General features: G+C 59.9%; 1 protein-coding gene across 1 annotated transcript in view; it reads right to left on the bottom strand.

Moving 5' to 3' along the window:
- Window positions 1–12,684, bottom strand: part of LOC147110818 (FYVE, RhoGEF and PH domain-containing protein 5-like) — a 1,561,072-nt gene that overhangs the window by 525,073 nt on the left and 1,023,315 nt on the right. The window contains exon 12 of the mRNA XM_085999968.1: window positions 6,049–6,117. Coding sequence (XP_085856094.1) covers window positions 6,049–6,117 — 69 coding nt within the window. The remainder of the gene's footprint in view (window positions 1–6,048; window positions 6,118–12,684) is intronic.

Raw genomic sequence — 12,684 nt, 5'->3', positions numbered from 1 at the left:
CTGAGGAGTTGTGAATGGTGCTGAACACTGTGCAGTCATCAGCGAACGTCCCCATTTCTGACCTTATGTTGGAAGGAAGATCATTGGTGAAGCAGCTGAAGATGGTTGGGCCTAGGACACAGCCCTGAGGAACTCCTGCAGCGATGTCCTGGGGCTGTGATGATTGACCTTCAATCACATAACCATCTTCCTTTGTGCTAGGTATGACTCCAGCTAGTGGAGCGTTTTCCCCCTGATTCCCATTGACTTCAGTTTTACTAGGGCTCTTTGATACCACACTTGGTTAGATGCTGCCTTGATGTCAAGGGCAGTCACTCTCACCTCACCTCTGGAATTCATCTCTTGTCCATGTTTGGACTAAGGTTGTAATGAGTGTTCTTGGCGGAACCCAAACTGGGCATCAGTGAGCAGGTTATTGGTGAGTAAGTGCCGCTTGATAGCACTGTCGATGGCACCTTTCGTCACTTTGCTGATGATTGAGAGTAGATTGATGGGGCGGTAATTGGCCGGGTTGGGTTTGTCCTGTTTTTTGTGGCCAGGACATACCTGGGCAGTTTTCCACATTGTTGGATAGATGCCAGTGTTGTAGCTGTACTGGAACAGCTTGGCTAGAGGCGCAGCTAGTTCTGGAGCACAAGTCTTCAGCAAGATAGCTGGGATGTTGTCAGGGCCCATAGCCTTTGCTGTATCCAGTGCGCTCAGCAGTTTCTTGATATCACGTGGAGTGGATCGAATTGACTAAAGACTGGCTTCTGTGATGGTGGGGATGTCAGGAGGAAGCTGATATGGATCATCCACTCAGCACTTCTGGCTGAAGATGGTTGCAAACGCTTCAGCATTGTCTTTTGCACTCACGTGCTGGGCTGCACCATCATTGAGGATGGGGATATTCATGGAGCATCCTCCTCCCTTTAGTTGTTTAATGGTCCACCACCATTCACGACTGGATGTGGCAGGACTGTAGAGCTTTGATCTGATCCGTTGATTGTGGGATCGCTTAGCCCTGGCTATAGCATGCTGCTTCTGCTATTTAGCAGTCCTGTGTTGCAGTTTCCCCAGGTTGGCACCTCGTTTTTAGGTACGCCTGGTGCTGCTCCTGGCATGCTCTTCTACACTCGTTGTTGAACCCAGGTTGGTCCTCTAGCTTGATGGTAATGGTAGAGTGAGGGATATGCCGGGCCATGAGGTTACACATTGTGGTGGAATACAATTCTGCTGCTGTTGATGGCCCACAGCACCTCACGGATGCCCAGTTTTGAGCTGCTGGATCTGTTCTGAATCTATCCCATTTAGCACGGTGGTAGGGCCACACAACACGATGGAGGGTGTCCTCAGTGGGAAGATGGGTCTTATCTCGACCCCTCCACTGCCTCTAAATTGGCACACTGCTTGTCCTTTCCCCCTAGCCCTGCAATTTTTTTCCTTCAGGTACTTATCCAATTCCCTTTTGAAAGCCATGATTGAATCTGCCTCCACCACCCTCTCAGGCAGTGCATTCCAGATCCTAACCACTCGCTGCGTAAAACAGTTTTCCCTCATGTCACCTTTGGTTCTTTTGCCAATCACCTTAAATTTGTGTCCTCTGGTTCTCGACCCTTCCGCCAATGGGAACAGTTTCCCTCTATTTACTCTGTCTAGACCCCCTCATGATTTTGAACATCTCTATCAAATCTCCTCCCAACCTTCTCTGCTCTAAGGAGAACGACCCCAGCTTCTCCAGTCTATCCACGTAACTGAAGTCTCTCATCCCTGGAAGCATTCTTGTAAATCTTTTCTGCACCCTCTCTAAGGCCTTCACATCCTACCTAAAGTGCGATGCCCAGAATTGGACACAATACTCCAGTTGAGGCCGAACCAGTGTTTTATAAAGGTTCATCATAACTTCCTTGCTTTTGTACTCTATACCTCTATTTATGAAGCCCAGGATCCCGTATGCTTTTATAACCACTTTCTCAACCTGCCCTGCCAACTTCAACGATTTGTGCACATTTACCCCCAGGTATCTCTGTTCATGCACCCCCTTTAGAATTGGATGAGCAGAAATTTTCTTCAACTATATATTGGGAAGACCGAAGCCATTGCTTTCGATCCCCACAACAAACTCCGTTCCCTAGCCACCGAACCCGTCCCTCACCCTGGCAACTGTCTGAGGCTGAACCACACTGTTCGCAACCTTGGTGTCATATTTGACCCCGAGATGAGTTTCCGACCACTTATCCATACCATCACTAAGACCACCTATTTCCACCTCTAACATTGCCCGTCTCCGCCCTTGCCTCAGCTCATCCACTGCTGAAACCTTCAGCCATGCCTTTGTTACCTTTAGACTTGTCTATTCCAACGCACTCCTGGCTGGCCTCCCTCCGTAAACTTGAGCTCATCCAAAACTCTGCTGCCCGTGTCCTAACTCGCACCAAGTCCCATTCACCCATCACCCCTGTGCTCGCTGACCTACATTGGCTCCCGGTTAAGAAATGCCTCGATTTAAAAATTCTCATCCTTATTTTTAAATCCCTCCATGGCCTCACCCCTCCCTGTCTCTAATCTCCTTCAGCCCCACAACCTCCCGAGATATCTGCGCTCTTCCAATTCTGCCCTCTTGAGTATCCCTGATTATAATCGCTCAACCATTGGTGGCCGTGCCTTCTGTTGCCTAGGCCCTAAGCTCTGGAATTCCCTCCCTAAACCTGTCTGCCTCGCTACCGCTCTTTCCTCCTTTAAGACGCTCCTTAAAACCTACGTCTTTGACCAAGCTTTTGGTCACCTGCCCCAATATCTCCTTATGTGTCTCGGTGTCCAATTTAGCTTGATAATGCTCCTGTGAAGCTCCTTGGGATGTTTTACTACGTTAAAGGCGCTATATAAATACAAGTTGTTGTTGACAGGGAGAGATCGAGGGTAGGGAGAGAGCAGGGGCAGGGAGAGATCTCTCTCCCCAGTCCTTTATCAATCCCAAACAAATCACACTGAACCACTCTCTTCCCATAACTTCTGCTTCAAATATTTATCCAATTTTCCGTTAAATGATGCAATGGTCTCTGCCTCAGGGGTCTGGGCCAGGATTGGGGGGTGGAGGGGAAGGGGCAGGGGTCACAGACCTGCAGTTAATCCTGGGAATCTGTCTGAGACCTCTCCCACACCGCTATATAAACAGCTGCATCAATGCTGCTCTCACGACCAGAGGCTCCTGGCCTGAATAGGCATCATCAGCTCAGTACAACTTATGGTGCAAATGTTCACCACAAACTTGAATAAAGTTAGCACCCTGCAGGCCATTCAGGCCTGTCACTTATATTGTGGCGGTACCACTGGTTGTCCCTTACATTGAGACACATAATTCCCTTTAACTTACCTGTATGTTTAATTTACCTTTTGGGGCCGTTGCCCTTTTAACTTACCTGTTGGGGCCATTGCCCCTTTAAGATGCGCCCTAGCGCGCTGATGTCACGTCACGTACAACGTGATGTGCGTGCGCCGGCACAGCCCGGCCTAGCGTCTTCGGCCTCAACGGCCAGCCGACGGGAGCGACGCGATCTTCCGCTCCCGCGGCAAGCATCGGCACAGCCCGGCCTAGCGTCTTCGGCCTCAACGGCCAGCGACACAACGACGTGCATCATGTGACGCCCTAAGCGTGGGAAACGCGAACAACGTGATGATGCCACAACACAAACGCGATGACGTCATCACGCTCCCCACAGGACTGCGAACTCAGTCCTCATGGAGTCCCCGCTGGGACAAGACCTATACCACGGTGCTCCTACAGTCAGCCATCTTACCTGCTATCTTACCTGCTGTAATTAGCCTGTTCCTGTAAATAAACAACTTATTTATAGTTCGTCGAAGTCAAACTCTCTTATTTAGTGGCGATCTACACAAACCGCTACATTGATGACCCAACGACGTGAGTACGGGAGTTCAATTCCAACGCTGCAATTGGTGAACCCGTATCCGTGAATGATTTTCACGGTAGCAATGCGCAGCCTAACCCTCGTCTTCCCACAAGACGACCAACGCACAACCGACGAACAGCCACGGAACAGCAACCGCCTAACACCGATTCCACCACAAGTGACCCCGTCTTTGCGAACGTCTTCGCAACGGAAGCACAGCTTGGAGGTGAGCCCATTTTTCACGAACGATTTCACAGAGGTAGAGCACGACCAACGGCAACCGTCGTCCACCAGTGCTACAATTGGTGGGTTTGTGGACGTCTTTCACAAACGAAGCACGCTATGGAAGCATCAGCCGTTCTGCTGTCGCTACAGCAATCCAGGGAGCCACGGTCTCCCTCGTGCTTTATGAAGGAAGAAGCCCTGTTCACCGAGAACATCGATGCGGCACAGACCACGCACATGCTCACGGTCTCCGTATTCGACTCTTCTACCGCCACACAGATCGTCCGCCTCTACGTCCAAAGCAACAGCAAGTATACATCTCTCCAAGTGCGGGGTACAGCATGTTCAGGCCCACAAGATCGGAGCGCGCCCCGCGGGGATACCACGAGGACTCACCCCCGCAAAACACGAGGACGCACTCCTCGCACATGAGGACCCATCCCTCGTGAACCACGAGAACCCATCCCTCGTGAACACCGACGACTCCTTCTCCGCCGACGGCGCACCAGCCCTTCAGCTTGCTGGTTGTGTTACCTACTACACGATTCGGCATGAACAAAAAGCGTGCCGCCCTCCCGGCTGTTTTCTCCTAAATCTACAACAGTTTCAAGTGTTGCCACCCTCCAGGCAGAGTTTACCCCGCCCGAAAGCAACAACAACCTGGACCGTTGCTGCCCTCTATCCAGTTTTCCCTTTAGCAAACGCAAACGTCTACTGAAGCTGCACACATCGAGGACGGGTCCAACGGGCATCCTGCGGCTGTGATCAGCCACGTGAAAGTTGCTGGCCTCACTGATCACTGATCAACGCAGCAACTCTTCACCCTCCGTTGTGTTATCGTCGTAGCATTATGGCACGCACCGTTCCGTGCGTTCCAGCCTCCCGAAGGTTTCGCTCACCTGTCGGTGAGTTCACCGACCTCACCAGTCAAGTCCTCCTGGATTGCCCGTCGGCGTTCCTGCAGATTTCGTCAGAACAAGGACTTGTTTCAACATCAACGGAGACATCGCCCGCGTCCGCCCAACCTGCCTGTCACTCTGACAAGGCCTACTGTTTCTCACGTCTCCACGGTCCTTCGCCTGACGGATACGTTTTATTCGCCACGACGTGCGTAAGGATCCGCTCACGAGCAGCATCTTCATACCTCGCCTACCAAGTTGAGACAGCACGACCGCCGTGACCACCAGCTCATCAGACCATCTCATCCTTGGACTTTCGTTAAAGCGAATTCTGGGGGGGCCTATGTGGCGGTACCACTGGTTGCCCCTTACATTGAGACACATAATTCCCTTTAACTTACCTTACTGTATGTTTAACTTACCTTTTGGGGCCGTTGCCCTTTTAACTTACCTGTTGGGGCCATTGCCCCTTTAGGACGCGCCCTAGTGCGCTGACGTCACGTCACGTACAACGTGATGTGCGTGCGCCGGCACAGCCTGGCCTAGCGTCTTCGGCCTCAATGGCCAGTCGACGGGAGCGACGCGATCTTCCGCTCCTGCGGGAAGCACCGGCACAGCCCGGCCTAGCGTCTTCGGCCTCAACGGCCAGCCGACGGGAGAGATGCGATCTTCTGCTCCTGCGGCAAGCACTGGCACTGCCCGGCCTCCCGACTTCGGCCTCAATGGCCAGCGACGCAACGACGCGCATCACGTGACGCCCTAAGCGTGGGAAACGCGAACAACGTGATGACGCCACAACATAAATGCGATGACATCATCACGCTCCCCACAGGACTGCGATCTCAGTCCTCGTGGAGTCCCCGCTGGGACAAGACCTACACCACGGTGCTCCTACAGTCAGCCATCTTACCTGCTGTAATTAGCCTGTTCCTGTAAATAAACAATTATTTATAGTTCGTCGAAGTCAAACTCTCTTATTTAGTGGCGATCTACACGAACCGCTACAATATCAAAATAAACCAAAACTGGATTACCAGGAAACAGTATCGAGGCTGCAGTTTTCCCTCAGTCACTCTCTGCAGTGCTCCTTCCTTGATAAGCACCTAATGGGACAAAGAGATTAGCGAACCGATGCTGCAGCTTTAACAGCCTCAGTGCAGACAGTGTCACTCTACATACTACTTGAAAACTCCACACCTCACCATGTTTACTGGACTTCTCACACTTGGGCAAGGACACCTGGCTCAATTCTTTGTTCATCTCACTGAAAAGAAAAGGATCATAGGTTCGGGATGCCTGTCGCCTGAACCTAGGATTTTGACCCAGCGATGATGAAGGATCGGCGATATACTTCCAAGTCAGGATGGTGTGTGACTTGGAGGTGGAACTTGGAGGTGGTGGTGTTCCCTTGTCCTTCTAGGTGGAAGAGGTCACGGGTTTGGGAGGTGCTGTCGGAGAAGCCTTGGCGAGTTGCTGCAGTGCATCTTGTAGATGGTACACACTGCAGCCACGGTACGCCGGTGGTGGAGGGAGTCAATGTTTAAGGTGGTGGATGGGGTGACAATCAAGTGGGCTGCTTTGTCCTGGATGGTGTTGAGCTTCTTGAGTGTTGTTGGCGTAATTCAATGATTTGGTGATTCAAAGTTTCAATTACTTGCATACATTTAGTGAAACCCTTTGTTCTTTTGCTCTCTATTTCCTGAAGACATTCACACCTTGTAGGATCAGGTTCCCATATGTGATAGCTGTTCTCTGGTATCTCACCACTTCACCATTCTTCATAGAGTCTAGACAGTGAGGGCAGCAGGCTATTCAACGTGGAGGGCATCACAGCACAATGTGGTCCATTCCTTGCCTGATGCTCACAATTGCGAGGTCGGGGCCCAGGAGCGAGGTCGGGGCCCAGGAGTGAGGTCGGGGCCCAGGTGCGAGGTCGGGGCCCGTGCCCAGGAACGAGGATGGGGCCCAGGAGCGAGGTCGAGGCCCAGGAGCGAGGTTGGGGCCCGTGCCCAGGAGCGAGGATGGGGCCCAGGAGTGAGGTCGGGCCCAGGTGCGAGGCCGGGGCCCAGGAGCGAGGTTGGGGCCCAGGTGCGAGGTCGGGGCCCGTTCCCAGGTGCGAGGATGGGGCCCAGGAGTGAGGTCGGGCCCAGGTGCGAGGTCGGGGCCCAGGAGCGAGGTTGGGGCCCAGGTGCGAGGTCGGGGCCCGTGCCCAGGAGCGAGGATGGGGCCCAGGAGCGAGGTCAAGGCCCAGGAGCGAGGTTGGGGCCCAGGTGCAAGGTCGGGGCCCAGGTGCGAGGTTGGGGCCCGTGACCAGGAGCAAGGATGGGGCCCAGGAGCGAGGTCGAGGCCCAGGAGCGAGGCCGAGGTCCAGGAGCGAGGACGGGGCCCAGGAGCGAGGTCGGGGCCCAGGTGTGAGGTCGGGGCCCAGGTGCGAGGTCGGGGCCCAGCAGTGAGGTCGGGGCCCAGGTGCGAGGTCGGGGCCCGTGCCCAGGAGCGAGGATGGGGCCCAGGAGCGAAGTCGAGGCCCAGGAGCGAGGTCGAGGTCCAGGAGCGAGGATGGGGCCCAGGTGCGAGGTCGGGGCCCAGGAGTGAGGTCGGGGCCCAGGTGCGAGGTCGGGGCCCGTGCCCAGGTGCGAGGTCGGGCCCAGGAGCGAGGTCGAGGCCCAGGAGCGAGGATGGGGCCCAGGAGCGAGGTCGGGGCCCAGGAGTGAGGTCGGGGCCCAGGTGCGAGGTTGGGGCCCGTGCCCAGGAGTGAGGATGGGGCCCAGGAGCGAGGTCGAGGTCCAGGAGCGAGGATGGGGCCCAGGTGCGAGGTCGAGGCCCAGGTGCGAGGTCGGGGCCCAGGTGCGAGGTCGGGGCCCAGGTGCGAGGTCGGGGCCCAGGTGCGAGGTCAGGGCCCAGGAGTGAGGTCGGGGCCCAGCAGTGAGGTCGGGGCCCAGGTGCGAGGTTGGGGCCCATGCCCAGGAGCGAGGATGGGGCCCAGGAGCGAGGTCGAGGGCCAGGAGCGAGGATGGGGCCCAGGTGCGAGGTCGAGGCCCAGGTGCGAGGTCGGGGCCCAGGTGCGAGGTCAGGGCCCAGGAGTGAGGTCGGGGCCCAGCAGTGAGGTCGGGGCCCAGGTGCGAGGTCGGGGCCCGTGCCCAGGAGCGAGGATGGGGCCCAGGAGCGAGGTCGAGGCCCAGGAGCGAGGTCGAGGTCCAGGAGCGAGGATGGGGCCCAGGTGCAAGGTCGGAGCCCAGGTGCGAGGTCGGGGCCCAGGAGTGAGGTCGGGGCCCAGGTGCGAGGTCGGGGCCCGTGCCCAGGTGCGAGGTCGGGCCCAGGAGCGAGGTCGAGGCCCAGGAGCGAGGATGGGGCCCAGGAGCGAGGTCGGGGCCCAGGAGTGAGGTCGGGGCCCAGGTGCGAGGTTGGGGCCCGTGCCCAGGAGCGAGGATGGGGCCCAGGAGCGAGGTCGAGGTCCAGGAGCGAGGATGGGGCCCAGGTGCGAGGTCGAGGCCCAGGTGCGAGGTCGGGGCCCAGGTGCGAGGTCGGGGCCCAGGTGCGAGGTCGGGACCCAGGTGCGAGGTCAGGGCCCAGGAGTGAGGTCGAGGCCCAGGTGCGAGGTCGGGGCCCGTGCCCAGGAGCGAGGATGGGCCCAGGAGCGAGGTCGGGCCCAGGAGCGAGGTCGAGGCCCAGGAGCGAGGTCGGGGCCCAGGTGCGAGGTTGGGGCCCGTGCCCAGGAGCGAGGATGGGGCCCAGGAGTGAGGTTGGGGCCCAGGTGCGAGGTCGGGGCCCAGGTGCGAGGTTGGGGCCCGTGCCCAGGAGCGAGGATGGGGCCCAGGAGCGAGGTCGAGGCCCAGGAGCGAGGTTGGGGCCCAGGTGCGAGGTCGGGGCCCAGGTGCGAGGTCGGGCCCAGGTGCGAGGTCGGGGCCCAGGAGTGAGGTCGGGGCCCAGGTGCGAGGTCGGGGCCCGTGCCCAGGAGCGAGGATGGGGCCCAGGAGCGAGGTCGAGGCCCAGGAGCGAGGTTGGGGCCCAGGTGCGAGGTCGGGGCCCAGGTGCGAGGTTGGGGCCCGTGCCCAGGAGCGAGGATGGGGCCCAGGAGCGAGGTCGAGGCCCAGGAGCGAGGTCGAGGTCCAGGAGCGAGGACGGGGCCCAGGAGCGAGGTCGGGGCCCAGGAGTGAGGTCGGGGCCCAGGTGCGAGGTCGGGGCCCATGCCCAGGAGCGAGGATGGGGCCCAGGAGCGAGGTCGAGGCCCAGGAGCGAGGTCGGGGCCCAGAGGCGAGGTTGGGGCCCGTGCCCAGGAGCGAGGATGGGGCCCAGGAGCGAGGTCGAGGCCCAGTAGCGAGGTCGAGGCCCAGGAGCGAGGTCGAGGTCCAGGAGCGAGGACGGGACCCAGGAGTGAGGTCGGGACCCAGGAGCGAGGACGGGGCTCAGGAGCGAGGACGTGACCCAATACCGAGGTCGAGGCCCAGGAGCGAGGATGGGGCCCTTGAGCGAGGTCGGGGCCCAGGAGCGAGGTCGGGGCCCAGGAGTGAGGACGAGGCCCAGGAGCGAGGACGGGGCCCAGGAGCGAGGACGGGGCCCAGGAGCGAGGACGAAGCCCAGGAGTGAGGACAGGACCCAGTAGCAAGGTCGAGGTCCAGGAGCGAGGACGGGGCCCAGGAGCGAGGACGGGGCCCAGGAGCGAGGACGGGGCCCAGGAGTGAGGACAGGACCCAAGAGCGAGGTCGAGGCCCAGGAGTGGCGCAGCATGGACCAGCAGTGAGGTCGGGAGGGCCAAAAGGCAGCCTACGAAACCCAGGCAGAGAGGACCTGCGGGAAGCTGGGAGGAGGACAGTAGCATTATGTTTGTGTGTGTGTGTGCTTGGCCGATGTAGCAGAGCCTGGTCTCCAATCGTCTTGGATCCCCTTGCCATTGAACCATGACCTTGCTCTGTCAAACCCGTGTGGTAGCTGGTGTGCAACGGCCACCCCACGTTAAAGAATTCACGCACAGGCATCTTCCACCCTTTAAAATGAAGTTCAGGACCTGGAATGTCAGTGACGTAATAAAACTCACTACGCACTTGCTTTGAGCATAAAGCAAGGCTTTAATCAACTTATTTCTGAACATGGAAGTCTAGTTGTATCCACTAGCTCCTTGCCTTTACAAAATGTCCCTGGAAAGTTGGGGCCAACGCCCGAGCATTTATACTCCTTGGACGGCGCCACCAGCTGGCTGTCCAGTGTTACTTCATAGGTAGTTTCTCGATGATGAGATTTATGACAGTCAGGACCCTCATGGACAGAGACTGTAGGTCCCGCATTGGACTCATCAGGCACTTGAGAACTCATTTTCAGTGTAGAAGCAAGTCATCCTTGGTTCTGAGGTACTGCCTAAAAAGCTCACACATATACTCACAGCACCAGGCATTCTATCTAATCTTCTTCCTCCTTAGCCCTGAGGCATGGTTGCCAATTGCTGCCTTAGCCGCGATCAGTTAACTCCACACAGACAACGGATAAATCTTGGGATCTTTTTGCTCCCCGGGGCTCAGGCCCACACCGGGCGGTGCTCCCCGGGGGTCAGTCCCAAACCGGGTGGTGCTCTCCCGCTCCCTGGGGCTCAGTCCCACATCAGGCGGTGCTCTCCCGCTCCCTGGGGCTCAGTCCCACATCGGGCGGTGCTCTCCCGCTCCCCGGGGCTCAGTCCCACACCGGGCGATGCTCTCCCGCTCCCTGGGGCTCAGTCCCACACCAGGCGATGCTCTCCCGGTCCCCAGGGCTCAGTCCCACACCGGGCGGTGCTCCCCGGGGCTCAGTCCCACACCGGGTGGTGCTCTCCCACTCCCTGGGGCTCAATCACACACCGGGTGGTGCTCTCCCGCTCCCTGGGGCTCAGTCCCACACCGGGTGGTGCTCTCCTGCTCCCCGGTGCTCAGCCCCACACCGGGCGATGCTCCCCGGGGCCCAATCCCACACCGGGCGGTGCTCTCCCGGGGCTCAGTCCCACACCGGGCGGTGCTGTTCCGCTCCCCAGGGCTCAGTCCCACACTGGGCGATGCTCCCCGGGGCCCAGTCCCACACCGTGCGGTGCTCCCCGGGGCCCAGTCCCACAGTGGGCGGTGCTCCCCGGGGCTCAGTCCCACACCGGGCGGTGCTCCCCAAGGCTCAGTACCACACCGGGCGGTGCTCCCCGAGGCTCAGTCCCTCACCGGGCGGTGCTCCCCGAGGCTCAGTCCCACACCAGGCGGTGCTCTCCCGCTCCCCGGGGCTCAGTCCCACACCGGGCGGTGCTCTCCCCGGGGCTTAGTCCCACACCGAGCGGTGCCCTTGCGCTCCCCGGGGCTCAGTCCCACACCGGGCAGTGCTCTCCCGCTCCCCGGGGCTCAGTCACACACCGGGCAGTGCTCTCCCGCTCCCTGGGGCTCAGTCCCACACCAGGCGGTGCACTCCGTGGGACTCAGTCCCACACCGGGCAGTGCCCTTGCGCTCCCCGGGACTCAGTCCCACACCAGGCGATGCTCTCCCGATCCCCAGGGCTCAGTCCCACACTGGCGGTGCTCCCCGGGGCTCAGTCCCACACCGGGTGGTGCTCTCCCGCTCCCTGGGGCTCAGTCCCACACCGGGTGGTGCTCTCCTGCTCCCCGGTGCTCAGTCCCATGCCGGGCGATGCTCCCCAGGGCCCAATCCCACACCGGGCGGTGCTCTCCCGGGGCTCAGTCCCACAGCGGGTGGTTCTGTTCCGCTCCCCAGGGCTCAGTCCCACACTGGGCAATGCTCCCCGGGGCCCAGTCCCACAGCAGGTGGTGCTCCCCGGGGCTCAGTCCCACACCGGGCGGTGCTCCCCGAGGCTCAGTCCCACACCAGGCAGTGCTCTCCCGCTCCCCAGGGCTCAGTCCCACACCGGGCGGTGCTCTCCCCGGGGCTTAGTCCCACACCGAGCGGTGCCCTTGCGCTCCCCGGGGCTGAGTCCCACACCGGGCAGTGCTCTCCCACTCCCCGGGGCTCAGTCACACACCGGGCAGTGCTCTCCTGCTCCCTTGGGCTCAGTCCCACACCGGGCGGTGCTCTCCCTGGGGCTCAGTCCCACACCGGGCAGTGCTCTCTCACTTCCCGGGGCTCAGTCCCACACCGAGCGGTTCTCTCCCGCTCCCTGGGGCTCAGTCCCACACCAGGCGGTGCTCTCCCTGGGGCTCAGTCCCACACCGGGCAGTGCTCTCCCACTCCCCGGGGCTCAGTCCCACACCGGGCGGTGCTCTCCTGCTCTCCGGGGCTCAGTCCCACACCGGGCGGTGCTGTCGCGCTCCCCGGGGCTCAGTCCCACAACGGGCGGTGCTCTCCCCCTCCCCGGGGCTCAGTCACACACCGGGCAGTGCTCTCCCACTCCCCGGGGCTCAGTCCCACCCTGGGCAGTGCTCTCCCACTCCCTGGGGCTCAGTCACACACCGGGCGGTGCTCTCCCGGGGCTCAGTCCCACACCGGGCAGTGCTCTCCCACTCCCGGGGGCTCAGTCCCACACCGGGCGGTGCTCTCCCGCTCCCTGGGGCTCAGTCCCACACCGGGTGGTGCTCTCCTGCTCCCCAGGGCTCAGTCCCACACCGGGCGGTGCTCTCGCGCTCCCCGGGGCTCAGTCCCACTCTTGTGAACCCTTTGTGTACAGTAGAAGGGCAGACCTATCCTTCCTGTACATTGACTGTTAATGTTGACCCATCAGC

Source organism: Somniosus microcephalus, chromosome 11 (assembly GCF_052327205.1).
Source record: "Somniosus microcephalus isolate GS21.2 chromosome 11, FLI_Smic_1.0, whole genome shotgun sequence".
Lineage (NCBI taxonomy): Eukaryota > Metazoa > Chordata > Chondrichthyes > Squaliformes > Somniosidae > Somniosus > Somniosus microcephalus.
The sequence above is the reverse complement of the archived record's forward strand: the minus strand, read 5'-3'. Positions and strand labels throughout refer to the sequence as shown.